The 13,690-nt window shown below is 28.8% G+C and overlaps 4 protein-coding genes across 4 annotated transcripts; 1 reads left to right on the top strand and 3 right to left on the bottom strand.

Moving 5' to 3' along the window:
- Nucleotides 1–1,511: 1,511 nt before the first annotated feature.
- LOC128962797 (uncharacterized) lies at nt 1,512–3,130 on the top strand. The gene is made up of 5 exons (XM_054309198.1): nt 1,512–1,603; nt 1,708–2,054; nt 2,159–2,596; nt 2,692–2,875; nt 2,958–3,130. The coding sequence occupies exons 1-5, from the start codon at nt 1,573–1,575 to the stop codon at nt 3,128–3,130; spliced, it is 1,173 nt and encodes a 390-aa protein (XP_054165173.1). The 5' UTR covers nt 1,512–1,572.
- A 1,081-nt stretch (nt 3,131–4,211) lies between these two features.
- On the bottom strand, nt 4,212–8,220 carry LOC128962798 (uncharacterized). Its single transcript, XM_054309199.1, has 8 exons — nt 8,112–8,220; nt 7,687–8,033; nt 6,855–7,319; nt 6,581–6,761; nt 5,294–5,619; nt 4,774–5,226; nt 4,513–4,672; nt 4,212–4,438 (listed from the first exon to the last, which is right to left on the bottom strand). The coding sequence occupies exons 1-8, from the start codon at nt 8,149–8,151 to the stop codon at nt 4,212–4,214; spliced, it is 2,199 nt and encodes a 732-aa protein (XP_054165174.1). The 5' UTR covers nt 8,152–8,220.
- Nucleotides 8,221–8,958: 738 nt separating this feature from the next.
- On the bottom strand, nt 8,959–10,533 carry LOC128962800 (uncharacterized). Its single transcript, XM_054309200.1, has 5 exons — nt 10,481–10,533; nt 10,033–10,373; nt 9,486–9,923; nt 9,213–9,390; nt 8,959–9,119 (listed from the first exon to the last, which is right to left on the bottom strand). The coding sequence occupies exons 1-5, from the start codon at nt 10,509–10,511 to the stop codon at nt 8,959–8,961; spliced, it is 1,149 nt and encodes a 382-aa protein (XP_054165175.1). The 5' UTR covers nt 10,512–10,533.
- A 188-nt stretch (nt 10,534–10,721) lies between these two features.
- Nucleotides 10,722–11,472, bottom strand: LOC128962309 (E3 ubiquitin-protein ligase RNF180-like). The gene has a single exon (XM_054308684.1). The coding sequence runs from the start codon at nt 11,302–11,304 to the stop codon at nt 10,825–10,827; it is 480 nt and encodes a 159-aa protein (XP_054164659.1). The 5' UTR covers nt 11,305–11,472; the 3' UTR covers nt 10,722–10,824.
- Between the last annotated feature and the right edge of the window lie 2,218 nt (nt 11,473–13,690).

A 13,690-nucleotide genomic window follows, 5' to 3' on the forward strand; every position in this document is an offset into this window, starting at 1 on the left:
GTCATTGTATTCATCAATGTTTTGAAATTGTGGACTAGTCCTGAGCTGAGTCCTTGAGTGACATTCATCGTCCCAATGATACTCACAGCGCAATAACGAGGGATAAATATCTGAACATTGTTTTGACAATTGTCTTGTCCTGTTGTGTATGGCAATACCAGCTAGAGTTTCATAATTGTTTTGTGGATGACCGTATCTCTTGTCTTTTGCGCCTTCAATACTCGATGCGATGGCACGCCATTGTTCCGTATTTCCAGGCATGAAGCCGTATGTTGATTGCAGTTATATATATATAACGTTCAAAATGATTTTTAATATTTTCATTTAATTTGCCAATCAATGTAATCGTTTTTTTTAATTATATGACTGTATGTCTTCTTTGGATGAAGTCTTCGCTCATCAAACATTTGTAAGGATCTGTGATGTGACTTCCGAATTTGGTCATTCGGAGTCGACACTCACTCCAAGTTCATCGTTAATCGTAATGATTATGATATAACCAGTTGGTTATCTGACCAGTACAGTGTCTGCCGAGCGCTATTATGCGTTCGCTGTCTGAATAGCCTTCGGTAACCATTTCAAAATATTCGAGCCATGCATTGACATCTGTTTTTGAGTCAGTGCCGTTGTATATTTCGCAAAGTAATGGATTTTTTTGCGCCGGCAAAGCGTATTCAATCTAGTATGGATTTTAAATACAAATATTTTTTACATTTTGCTGATTAGATCGGTTCATCACCGGTACGTTCATTACGGCAACTGTTGTTGCGCCGCCGATGTAATGTACAGAGTAGTAGTGGTTGTGATCTGATCGGCAATGCCTAAGCCAACTCTCGGCTATCGAAAACGTAGTCCATCGATTTGCTATTTGGTCCACTTGATCCGACACTTTGACTCGCGATGAACGTATTGCTAATGGCTGTGACGACTGTACAAGTTGAGCAAACTTTGTGAGTTAATAGACATTTTATTAATTATTAATCTTATTTTGTTTGCCAAATGTGATCAATGTTGATCAATAGTAAACAATAACAACAACACAATCAAATTTTGAAAACTATTTATTATTATTATAATCAAATATATATATAAATTAAATTATGATAAGACTGTGTGTGTGTATGTGTGTGTGTGTCTACATTATTAAAAAAAATAAGGAAAAGGTAGTGATTATTATATTATATGACTTTATTTTTTAAAAATTAATTATAGCTGTGTCTGTATGTATTTGAGAGACGTCTATCGTCACACAAATAATTTGAAAAAACTTTATTTCACACATCAAAAGACTGCTTTTAGTTTGATTGAATAAAATATAGAAATACTGTAATAAATATATATATATATATACTGTATATATAATAAACAAATAATAACAATAATAATTAAATTCACGTGATTTATATATAATATTATTTTTTTTTTTGAATTAATCTAATTTGAAATTGTAATTTACGTTACTTTGATTTCGATAAAAAAAAACTATTACATGAAATTTGTGTCAAATAATTTTGTATATTATTTCATACATAAAAAAAACGATTGATTTTGATTACACCAACAGTTTCATCGATGACCACAATGAATGCTATTTGTCTAATAGGTATTCATATATATATATCATATATACTATACTAATACTAATACAATTGAGAGACAATCAATTGAATTAATAATTAAAACTTTTTATTTGATTTGATTTGACAGCACTGTTGTTGTTAGTGTCTATCATCGCACCGGTAGTCCAAGTAGTCGTTGAGCCCAAAGATTTCTGTAAGGAATACCACAGAAACGGACAGAAAATTGATTTCGCTTATCGTATGATTGAATTCGAAGGCAAGTTCTTCTTCATCGGTAACACCTACTGGAAGTTGCAGTTCATTGACGGTCCCGACGACAACAAAACAGTTACCATTAATAACGAAAGTGACGGCGAATCCAACTTTATAACCGGTGACAACTACTCTATGGTTTGGTGTAATTGGTATCTTAAAGATGCAAAACCAACGATTCACGGCGTAAACTACGATCACTGTCGTGTCGGCGGACTTAAGGTATTATTAAAAAAACGAAACTAAAAGTGTAATCATTTAGTATTTATAATATTAATCAAACAATTAATCAATCAATTGATAAAAATCTAATATATATTTAATAGAAAAATCTGAAAACCATTGATTGGGCCGTTGTTTCCAATGTTAGCCTAAGACTTATGCAGACATCAGATTCAACAAACATTAAATTTGAGGACAACTTTAAACCACTGTTTGCTTGGCTACCGGAGTCCTATCGAAAGCAAGAACGGGTGACAACATTTTGGTCTAATAACCACACAATTGTCTATAATTTTTATGATCCAAACAATCCGCTAAAAGGGATACCGAGTATAGTAAGAGAAGATACCCAAAGATGTAATATTAATGGCACATATGAGAGAAAATTGAACATTGAATTGATGACAATTGTCAGCCAGTATAGTGAATATGATAATAATGGTGTTCAAAAGAGTATCAATGGCCATGGATCTATTGTATTTACCAATGAAAACCAGATCATCCGATACTGTTATGTGGGACAACCATTCAATGAAACGGCCGTATGTTGTTTGCATTATATATGTGACTAAAACTGATTTTTAAAATTTAACATTTAATTTGCCAATCAATGTATGAATTTTATTTTTATCTTCAGTGCAAACCATCTAACATGAAGACACTGATCGACTGCTCTTTGGACACAAAACCCAGTTCATCGCTGACAATGATTATGATAATACTTGTTGTCGTTATCGTAGTATTGGTGCTCTTTATTGTCGGACTAATTATATTAGTTCGCAAATTTGTTGGACAGGGAGGAGATGAAGAAGTACCGAAAGGTTAGATTTTTTTTCTCATTCAATCTATTATTTTTTTAAAAACAAATAATGTTTGTAATAATTTTTATTTATAATTGATTAGATGGATCATCAGTATCGGCAATATCTAATGTACAGAACAGTAAGCTAATGTCTACCCGATCGGCAATGCCTAAGCCAACTAAAGGCAAGAAAACGATCAGTCCATCGAAAACTGGTGGTTCAACTAATCCAACAAAATCTCCAACAAAAGCAAAGACACCAAAAGCCAAATGATTTTCTGTTTTTTTTTTTAATTTTTATTTCTTATTTTGTTTGAGTTTTGACTTTTATTTTATAGTAAAGAATTTATTTTGTTTTGTTATTATTTTTTACTGCAAATATATATAGATTATCAACTCTATTGTATATTTGTATATTTAAATTGTTTTATTATTAAAAAAAAATTATAATGTGTTATTATTAAAATATTAAATTTACTTTTTTTATATAAAAAAATATATTTCTATTACTAAGTTATTCCCTAATTAAATATACATTTTATATTAGACAATTATCACTGTCTCTGGTGGCCTCACTGTATAGGTATGTAAGCCCCCCCCCATCCACCCCCAACTACAAATAAACAACAATAATGATTGTGTAATCAATTGATATATCAATAAATCAATTAACACTTTTTTTTACTAAAATCAGTTTATCGATGACAATGATTATCATTATAATACTTGTTGTCGTTGATGATCAGTATTGTCGGACTAACTGATATATTAATTAAATAAATATGTTAGACATGGAGGACGAGGAAGAGGATAGGCAGGTATTATACATAATAATTAACATTTAAAAAAATATTATTTTTATCTTTAATATTAATCTCTTTAATTTTCGTTTAATTAAAACTAAGGGATCGTTTGTTGTTTTTTATTAAAAATCTCCATCAAAAAGGACAGACATCTAAAAAGCCAAATGATTTGTTTTTTTTATAAATAATAAATTTATTTGATTTGTATTTGATTTGTGTGTGTATATTGAATGTTCAACTCTACTGTATATATATTTATAAATTAAAAATTGTTTTATCATTTAAATTATATATTTATTTTCTATTTCTATCTTATATTTATTGCATATAATATATTATAATAACATTTTTATAGCTATGTTTAAGAAATGCACATTAATATAGTGTATAATTTAGTAAATAACAAAAATATATACCAGTATATAAAGTTAAACTAATAATTATTCAAATAATAAATTTAAAACAAATAAACAAAAATAATAATTCATAATATTATTAAGATAACTATTAAATACTTGAATACAATACAAATAAAAAAAAATTAATTAAAAATCATTTATGTTTAGATGTCGGAGCTATTGACTGGGGTTTTGTTGATACCATTGATTTATTATTGGTTTTTGATGGACTCGTAGCCAACTTTTTGTCTCTACCGGTGCCTAACATAATCGAAAACATTGACGACTTGTTTATCGATTTGTTTGATGATCTGTTTGATGATCTGTTTGATGATCTGTTTGATGATTTGTTTGTCGATCTGTTTGATGATATTTCTGTATCTACAGAAATATTGGAGATAATAAATATAATTAATAACAGTTTATAGTTTTAAATCATTAATAATATACTGTACCTCTCTGTCCATGTCTATGATGACTACAACACAAATAACAGACAAAACCAATAATTAGGATAAATATTACAAAACCGATGACAATCACTATAAGAGTAAACAATAAATAACTTTTAGTTGGCGAACAATCAATCAATGTCTTCAAGTTATCCGATTTGCACTGAAAATTATATTAAACCAAAAAAAAAATCAAAAATTTTAAAAAATAAAATAAATATATTTAGAAAATTGTATCTAATTTTATATAACAAATTAACTAACAGCCATCTCATTGAATGGTATTCCCACATAACAGTATTTGATGGCAGTGTCGACATACATGAATACTAGAGATCCCTGACCACTCAAATAAGTTTGTTTAGGATTATTATCGGAATCATAATGACTATATTGTGCCATAATTGCCATCAATTTAGTTAGTTTGTTCACTTGTTTCTCCCGTTCCCCAGTTATTATAGCCAATTCCTCATCTCTAACATTGGTTATATTTGATAGACTATGAATTTTTCTAATGTCATAGGTTTGGGTCATAGCTTTGTTATCCCAAAATGTTAGCAAATAATCTTTTTTTAAGTTCAATGGTATCGGTATCCATGCAAATATAGGTTGAAAGCTATTTGTAAAATTGATTGTCCAATCGGTCAAATTGACTGATTTTGTTAAATTCATGCTATCATCCAACAGTCCTACCCAACTAATTGATTTCATATTTTTCTATTTTAAAAACCAAATTAATATCTATATTTGACTGCTTTGGGTTAAAGTTCAAACCAATACATACCTGTAAAGCACCGATCTGACTGATGTCGTCAAAATCCTGAGACCAGGCCATTGAATATTTATGGCCAGACAACCAGTTAGACTGACCGGCACTTTCGTCATCAATGATAACTATCTTATCTTTACCGTCAATGTATGTCAGCTTCCAGTAGGTGTTACCTATGAAGAAGTATTTGCGATACTCTTTGGTTAGTTTATTAATATTATTGCTTATATAATAACGAAACGCGAAATCAATTTTGTTATCATTTTTCTTGTATTCTTTACAAAATAATTTCGACTCAATGATGACAACCGATATCATAGTCAACACCAATACCAACAGTGCTATCAATTTTTTTTAAACCAACAGTTTTATATTGATATATAAATTATATGTAATTTTAAAGTTGTTATAATAAATACCGATCAGACAAACAATACCTTTCATATTGTCGATGAAGTATATCGTTGGTATATATACTGTATATCAAATACAGTATATATCTATATAAAAGATATTGTTTTTCTGTGGTTTTAAAAAATATATACTAATAAATCTATACTACTATATAATTTGGAAATGTTTATATATTTATATCTTGGTCACACTTTTGCGCGTTACAACAATTAAAAATGATTAAAATTAAAATAACGGTTAAATAAAAAGTATTGTTAATTAAACAGTTAGTTTTTTAATTTTATTATTGTTGCACGTGTAAAGAAAAAAAAACATTTAAATTATATTATTGAACGCGAAATTTAAATAATTTTTTTGATTTCAAATTTTTGTTTCTTTACACGTTCTATACATGTTGCTCGGGACAAACTAGTAAAATAATAAATAAAAACAGCAAAAACAACAACAATTTAAATATTTAAATATACTGTAGAAATAATAATTGCGTGCCTATAATATTTATTTAATAATTCAAATAATTTTTTATTATACAGTATACTATAGACACATTCAATTTACACAACAACAATGAAAACAAAAATACAAATCATATTAAAAAAAAATTTTCTCATTAATAATAAACAAATTATTTAGATGTCATTGGATTAAGGATTTGCCAAAACAACAATAGACTGCTTGGTTTGCTTAGACATCGCCGGTCGGGACGATTGCAGACCAGATACTGATGAGATATCAATGAATTTTTTTTTATAATTAAATAAAATATCAAAATAAAAAACAATAGATTTAAATATTAAACAATAATTAATTAGATTATTATTTACGATAAAACTATTATTATTATAGTTTCTAATTGTTAATAATTTTTGTTGTTGTTGTATATAATACCTGACTGTCTTCGTCCTCGTCCTCCATGTCTAACATATTTGTTAATTAATATAATTAGTCCGACAATACTGATCATCAATAGTACGGCAACGACAACAAGTATTTTAATGATAATCATTGTCACCGATAAACTCGGTTTCACTAAACAATTGATTAGTGTCTTCATGTGCTCGGGTTTGCACTGAACGACAACAAAGATTGACAAAAAAAACACATTAAATGTTAAATTTTATAAAAAAAAAATTACTATTATTTTGCATTAAAAAAAACATACAGCCGTCTCATTGAATGGTTGTCCCACATAACAGTATTTAATAATATCGTTAACATTGGTAAAAACAATAGATCCCTGTCCATTGAAACCAGTCTCTAGAGTGCCATAATTATAATCATATGTACTAAACTGGCCGACAATACCAATCAATTCAATGTCCAATTGTTGTTCAATTTTGCCGGTAATTATGTTTCTACCTGTCTTATTGATGAACCGGGGTATATGTTTATTTGCCGGTGTCTCTATAACAACAAAATTATAGACTTTGGTTTTCTCCTCAGTTATCGGCGCACCGTTAGACCAGAAAGTTGCGAACCGGTAATTATTAAATTGAAGTACCACTGAATGCCAAACAAATGTAGGCTTAAAGTCCAAATCAAATCTTATATTAGTTGAATTGCCAGTCCCTTTGAGCATTAGGTCAGTGCCGGTTAAAACTCCCCAATCAATGGTTTTCAAATTTTTCTATTTTATATTGTATTAACAGTTAAACAAAATAAAAGTGTTAATTAATTTATTACTATTATTATTATATCTAATTGATTACATAATTATTTTTTTCAGGCTTAAATGTATGTTATATAGACAGTCATCAAAAAAATTAATTATTTTTATGCAGTTATACATATATAAAATGTTAGTTATTATTTAGTTACCGTTAGTTTGGGCTGAGTGTGAGGTTAGGAAGTGGTTGGGTGGGTGAGGGTGGGTTTGGGGCAAATAATTTTCTACTGGCTGTCTATAATCTACATTTGTTTCATTTTTTAATTTTGTTGGTTTGCTGGATGGGGTGGTGGGGTGGAGGGTGGGGATGTGGAGGTAGCTTACATACCTTTACTGCGGCCACCCGACAGTGTTCATTGTGTACACCGGGTACGCGTGGAGAATGATCGGCCAAAAACCAGAAACACCAGACCATCGAATAGTTCTTACCGGACAACCAGTCCGACTGACCGGTACTTTCGTCATCAATGGTAACTGTCTTATCCGTGCCGTCAATGTATGTCAACTTCCAATAGGTGTTACCAATGAAAAAGTATTTCCGATACTCTGTATCGACATTATGTCGGCTTTCGATATAACGAAAGGCGAAATCAATTTTGTGGCCATTATTCAGAAATTCTCGACAAAAATCTTTAGATTCACCGATAATGATGACCAGCAATACTAACATCATTGCTGGTCAACAAATAAAAGATTAATCAAAGATTTAATTTATTTTTTATTAATCAAATTGATTGCCAATTATATAATTACCGATCAGACAAATGTTGACATTCAACGATGATATAGACATGTCATCGATGGCTATGAAAATTATTTAACAAATTTTACAACAAATTTCTATTATCAATAGGTTTTCAAATATTTCAACCAAAAAAAAAATTATATATTCAAAAATAAAAGATATTTATATAAAGTATAATAAAATCTCGCTATCATTAAAGTCAATAATTAAAAGAGATTCTAAAAAATTAATGGCAATTGTTTGCACACAATATATGATATTATGTATTAAGTATTGTTTTCATCAACTATTTATTATAAACATAATTGTTTTTTTTTAATTTTTAATTATTAATTATTACACATATTAATCTGACAAATATTTATCATCAATGAAATATATCGATGGCTTATACATATGTATATATAAAAGATACTGTTTTTTTGTGGATCTATTATGACTTAACAAAAACAATGGATCAATTGGTTGTTTTAGGAAAAACTGCTAAAAACAAAAAAAAAATTTAAATAAATATAGTAATTATATAGAAATAATAATAATCGCGTGCCTATAATGAGATTCATAATTTATGATAAAACAATTTACTAATTTATAAAAAATATATATATTTAATACACTGTATTTAATTAGGGAATAAATGATAGAGTAAATAGAGATATAATATTCAAAAAAAAAATAATAATAAATATTTAATAATACTTTTTTAATTTATATAATAAAACACAATTTAAATTTGAATATACAGTAGAGTTGATAATCTATTTGCAGCAAAATAATAACAAAACTAAATAAATTATTTACTAAAATAAAGTCAAAACTCAAAACAAAATAAGAAAAAAATAAAAAAACAGAAAATCATTTGGCTTTTGGTGTCTTTGGTTTTGATGGAGATTTTGTCGGATCAGTTGAACCGCCAGTTTTCGATGGACTGATCGCTTTCGAGCCTTTAGTTGACTTATTCATTGCCGATCGGGTCGACTTCTGCTTACTGTTGGGTACATTAGATATTGCCGATACTGAATGATCCATCAAATCAATTAAAATATTAAATAAAAATTAAAAGACATTATTAGTATTTAAAATAATAATAGATTGAAAAAAAATCTAACCACTCTGTCCTTCTCCTCCCTGTCCAACATAATTGCGAACTAATATAATTAGTCCGACAATAAAGATCACCAAAACTACGATAACGATAAAAAGTATTATCATAATCATTGTCTTCGATGAACTGGGTTTTGTGTCCAAAGAGCAGTCGATCAGTGTCTTCATGTTTGATGGTTTGCACTGAAGATAATAATAAAATTCATACATTGATTGGCAAATTAAATGTTAAATTTTAAAAATCAGTTTTAGTCATATATATAATGCAAACAACATACGGCCGTCTCATTGAATGGTTGTCCCACATAACAGTATCGGATGATCTGGTTTTCATTGGTAAATACAATAGATCCATGGCCATTAATGCTCTTTTGAACACCATTATTATCATATTCACTATACTGAGCAACAATTGTCATCAATTGAATGTTCAATTTTCTCTCATTTGTGCCGTTAATAATCAATCTTTGCTCATCTTTATCTACTATACTCGGTATCCCTTTTACCGGATTGTTTGGATCATAAAAATTATAGACAATTGTCTGGTTATTAGACCAAAATGTCGCCAACCGTTCTTGCTTTCGATGGGACTCCGGTAGCCAAGCAAACAGGGGTTTAAAGTTGTCCTCAAATTTAATGTTTGTTGAATCTAATGTCTGCATAAGACTAAGGCTAACATTGGAAACAACGGCCCAATCAATAGTTTTCAAATTTTTCTATTAAATAAATATTAGATTTTCATCAATTAATTGATTGATTATTATTATAAATACTAAAAATGATTACAGTTTTAGTTTCGTTTTTTTTGTTGTTTTTTAATAATACCTTTAGTCCGGCGACACGACAGTGATCGTAGTTTACGCCATCAATCGTTGGTTTTGCATCTTTCAGATACCAATTACACCAAACCATAGAGTAGTTGTCACCGGAGATAAAGTTGGATTCGCCGTCACTTTCGTTATTAATGGTAACTGTTTTGTTGTCGTCGGGACCGTCAATGAACTGCAACTTCCAGTAGGTGTTACCGATGAAGAAGAACTTGCCTTCGAATTCAATCATACGATAAGCGAAATCAATTTTATGTCCGTTTCTTTTGTATTCATTACAGAAATCTTTGGACTCAACGACGACTAGGACTACCTGTGCGATGATCGACACTAACAGTGCTGTCAAATAAAAAAAAGTATATTTTATTTATTAATTCAATTGATTGTCTCTCAATTGTATGAGTATTAGTATAGTATATATGATATATATATATATATATAAATACCTATTAGACAAATAGCATTCATTGTGGTCATCGATGAAACTGTTGGTGTAATCAAAATCAAAATCAATCTTTTTTTTATGTATGAAATAATATACAAAATTATATTTAACCAGATATTAGACACAAATTAGTTTTATTTTATCGAAATAAAAGTAACATAAATTATAATTTCAAATTAGATTAATTCAAACAATAAAAAAATAAAAATTATAAATATCGTGAATTTAATTAATCATTTAATTATTATTATAATTATTATTAATTTGTTTATTCATTATATATTTTTTTCACAGTATTTTACAGTAACGTCATATACAACGATATAGTGTGTAGTCGTCGGCCACTCATAGACCCGTCGGGGGCTGCGGCGGTGCCGACGTTACAACTACTGCAGCAGCGGTGGTGGCGGCGGCGGCCAACTGTCCACTACTGTTATTGATATTGTTTAACGGCAATGGCCGGTCGATACGCGATCGGCTAAACTGAATGTTTGGTAGAGCGTGTCGACCGCAGCGACACTTTTGGCCGGTAATAAAATCATAGGAACCGATACGGGCCGAACACTTGTGGTTCGGACACTGAAGTCGGCCTTTAGTCCAGTCGCCCGAATCGATCTGTTGGCGCATCCAGTCGTTCATCGAGTGTTCGGTAACATAGCAGACAGTGTTTGACCGATAATCGCTACACTGATTATTATGATGGCCACCACCACCACCCGAGTTGTTCATATCATCGGCAACAACAACGCCGTGACTCGTGACCAGTAGGCTATCGGCGAACAGTATGTGTCGACACTTTGCACACTTGACGTCGTCGTCAGTCATAATCGGGTGGAGAATACAAGTCAACACTGGAGTGGACACAGTTTAGTACTGGTAATGATAAACGGTGTGGACATCGGTAGCGGACATACAAAATGGTCAGAAAAACGTTTGACAAAACATTGTAAACATTGAACACATGTTTGTATTAATAATAATAATAATATAAAGTAGTTATGAAAACACACTTCAAGTATGAGTTATTTTTTTTGTATGTATAGACTCTATACTATAGAGAGTATAGACATTAAACTATATGATAACATAGCACAGTATGTAACTATTGTAAGTGTATGTGTCCTTGAATTGTAATATTTTATTTATACAGTACTTTATAATACAGTATTAATTTAATATAAAGTTTATAAAATTTATACATTTAGAGGGTAGTTCGCATATTACGTTAGCACTTGATAGAAGGGGTGGGGTGGTTGGCTAAAGCAACTATTTTGCGAACGAGGGGGGACGGGTAGGGGGTAGAGACTTTAAGTACGTTCGCATTAAGATATTATATTATTTCTTATGGTGATGGTGGGGGAGGGGGTTAGCGGTTAAGGACTACATGAAAACAATTGCAAACATAGTGGAGGGAGGGGGTCTAGATTTCTTGAATAGTGGGAACGTAGTGTGTGAATCGATCCTTATATTAAAAATAAGTTTTCAAAAAACAAAAAAGTTTTGAACGTAATTTATTTTATGAAATATAATTTTTTTATTATATTTTATTTATTTTAGAAAAATATGCATGCTAAAATAAATGTTTCAACAATTTTTTTAAAAATTATAACTAGATTTTTACTTATAGTTTTTTTTGTTGTATACATTATTAAGTTACCAATTGATAAGATTATTATAAATGAAACTAATTTTATTTATTTAATTTTTGTTTGTAATCTCAAGTTATTTTTAAAAAATTATTTTTTCAAATTTCTAATTTAATTAATTAATTAATTCATAATCTTTTTAAAAACAAACAAAAATAATTGGCAAATAAAGATTTACAGATACAATATATTAATTGTTTTAATAATATTTTTTTTTTAGAAAATTTAAGACAGCATTTTTTTACAGTAATTAAATTAATTAATTAATTTTTTTGCTGTTAAGAGTATCGTCAATAAATAGAGAGAGAGAAAAAAATTATTATCTAATCATAACTTTAGTTATAATAAAATAAATAAGTTTTTTATTAATTAATTAATTGTCAAATATATATATATAGGTTTACAATCAATTAATTTTTTAATTGAATTATTATTATTATTATTACTATTATTACGGGTATTAAATCAAAATCAATAAATCGTCCGCAAATTTATTGGTCATAACGTGGCCGCGGGTGCTGTTCAGTGTAGTCATGGCTGGCACTGTTGACATATTTCCATTGTTTATTATCGAATCGATTCCACGGTTCAAAATCGCGGCCAAATCGGGTGTCCGGACCGTTCACCTGATGATAGGACTGGACGGCTATGAGCAACGGTGCAAACCCGAAGGCAAACGCAATCACTGGCCAAACGCCGTAGTTTTTCTTGAGGCCGGTTAGCACTTGTTTCAGTAATGGCTGATTGTAGCTCATGATGGTTGGTGTAGTGGTGTTGTTGTTGGTGGTGGTACTGGTGATGGCTTGAATATGTATATGTGTGTCGGTACCAGTTTTTTTTAATAAAAAAAACTATTATCAAAAAACAAACAAATATTATATGATATCTACTGTATTTATATAAGATATTTTATAAGATTAGATTTATAGTATAAAATTTAATTAAAGTTTTTTTGGTACAAGGTCTATTTTAGTATTATTATTATTATTATTTTCTCAATTATTAGTTGCATAGTCTAATTGAAATTAAATTTTCTATTTTTTTTTATTTTATATAAAATAATATTATAAAATTGGCTAAATTATTGTTTTTTTATATTATAAATATTATATATATATATAATTTTAATTATAATTTTAATAATAAAATTGTTTTATTGTATATAATGTTTGCATTAATAACAGATGTTAACAATTTTTATTAGAATATTCTCTAAATTTTTTTGATATTTATATATATTATTATTATATGTTATAATAATAATAATAATTATTATTATTATTGAATATACTTATAATTATATAATTTATATTGTATTGTATTGTACAGTGTTATACAATTTTATATGGGTATTATCATATTAAATAATAATCTAACAATTATCAAGTGGTAACTAAATAGTTAGGAGATTGTAACTATAGGTTATATACGATAATAACTACAATTATTGTTAAAACAATATACAAGTTGAGTGACATTAATATTATTGTGTATTAAATAAAATAAAAATTCAATTTAATTAATTTATATTAATATATATAATAGATTTTTAAATATTATTAGTT

Source organism: Oppia nitens, unplaced genomic scaffold (genome assembly GCF_028296485.1).
Source record: "Oppia nitens isolate AA-2021 unplaced genomic scaffold, nextdenovo-longstitch-racon4-pilon3 scaffold6_pilon_pilon_pilon, whole genome shotgun sequence".
Classification (NCBI taxonomy): domain Eukaryota; kingdom Metazoa; phylum Arthropoda; class Arachnida; order Sarcoptiformes; family Oppiidae; genus Oppia; species Oppia nitens.

Excerpts from the sequence above, each read along its gene's own strand:
- LOC128962800 (XM_054309200.1), bottom strand. The coding sequence starts at position 10,511 with ATGACCACAATGAATGCTATTTGTCTAATAG. Across the intron at positions 10,374-10,480 it reads GAATGCTATTTGTCTAATAG|CACTGTTAGTGTCGATCATC; the intron begins GTATTTATATAT and ends TTTATTTGACAG. Across the intron at positions 9,120-9,212 it reads GGGAGGAGAAGGACAGAGTG|TATCGGCAATATCTAATGTA; the intron begins GTTAGATTTTTT and ends TGGATCATTCAG.
- LOC128962798 (XM_054309199.1), bottom strand. The coding sequence starts at position 8,151 with ATGTCTATATCATCGTTGAATGTCAACATTTGTCTGATCG. Across the intron at positions 5,227-5,293 it reads GTCAGATCGGTGCTTTACAG|AAAAATATGAAATCAATTAG; the intron begins GTATGTATTGGT and ends TTTTTAAAATAG. Across the intron at positions 4,439-4,512 it reads TCATAGACATGGACAGAGAG|ATACAGAAATATCATCAAAC; the intron begins GTACAGTATATT and ends ATATTTCTGTAG.
- LOC128962309 (XM_054308684.1), bottom strand. The coding sequence starts at position 11,304 with ATGACTGACGACGACGTCAAGTGTGCAAAGTGTCGACACATACTGTTC.
- LOC128962797 (XM_054309198.1), top strand. The coding sequence starts at position 1,573 with ATGACCACAATGAATGCTATTTGTCTAATAG. Across the intron at positions 2,055-2,158 it reads GTCGTGTCGGCGGACTTAAG|AAAAATCTGAAAACCATTGA; the intron begins GTATTATTAAAA and ends TATATTTAATAG. Across the intron at positions 2,876-2,957 it reads AGATGAAGAAGTACCGAAAG|ATGGATCATCAGTATCGGCA; the intron begins GTTAGATTTTTT and ends ATAATTGATTAG.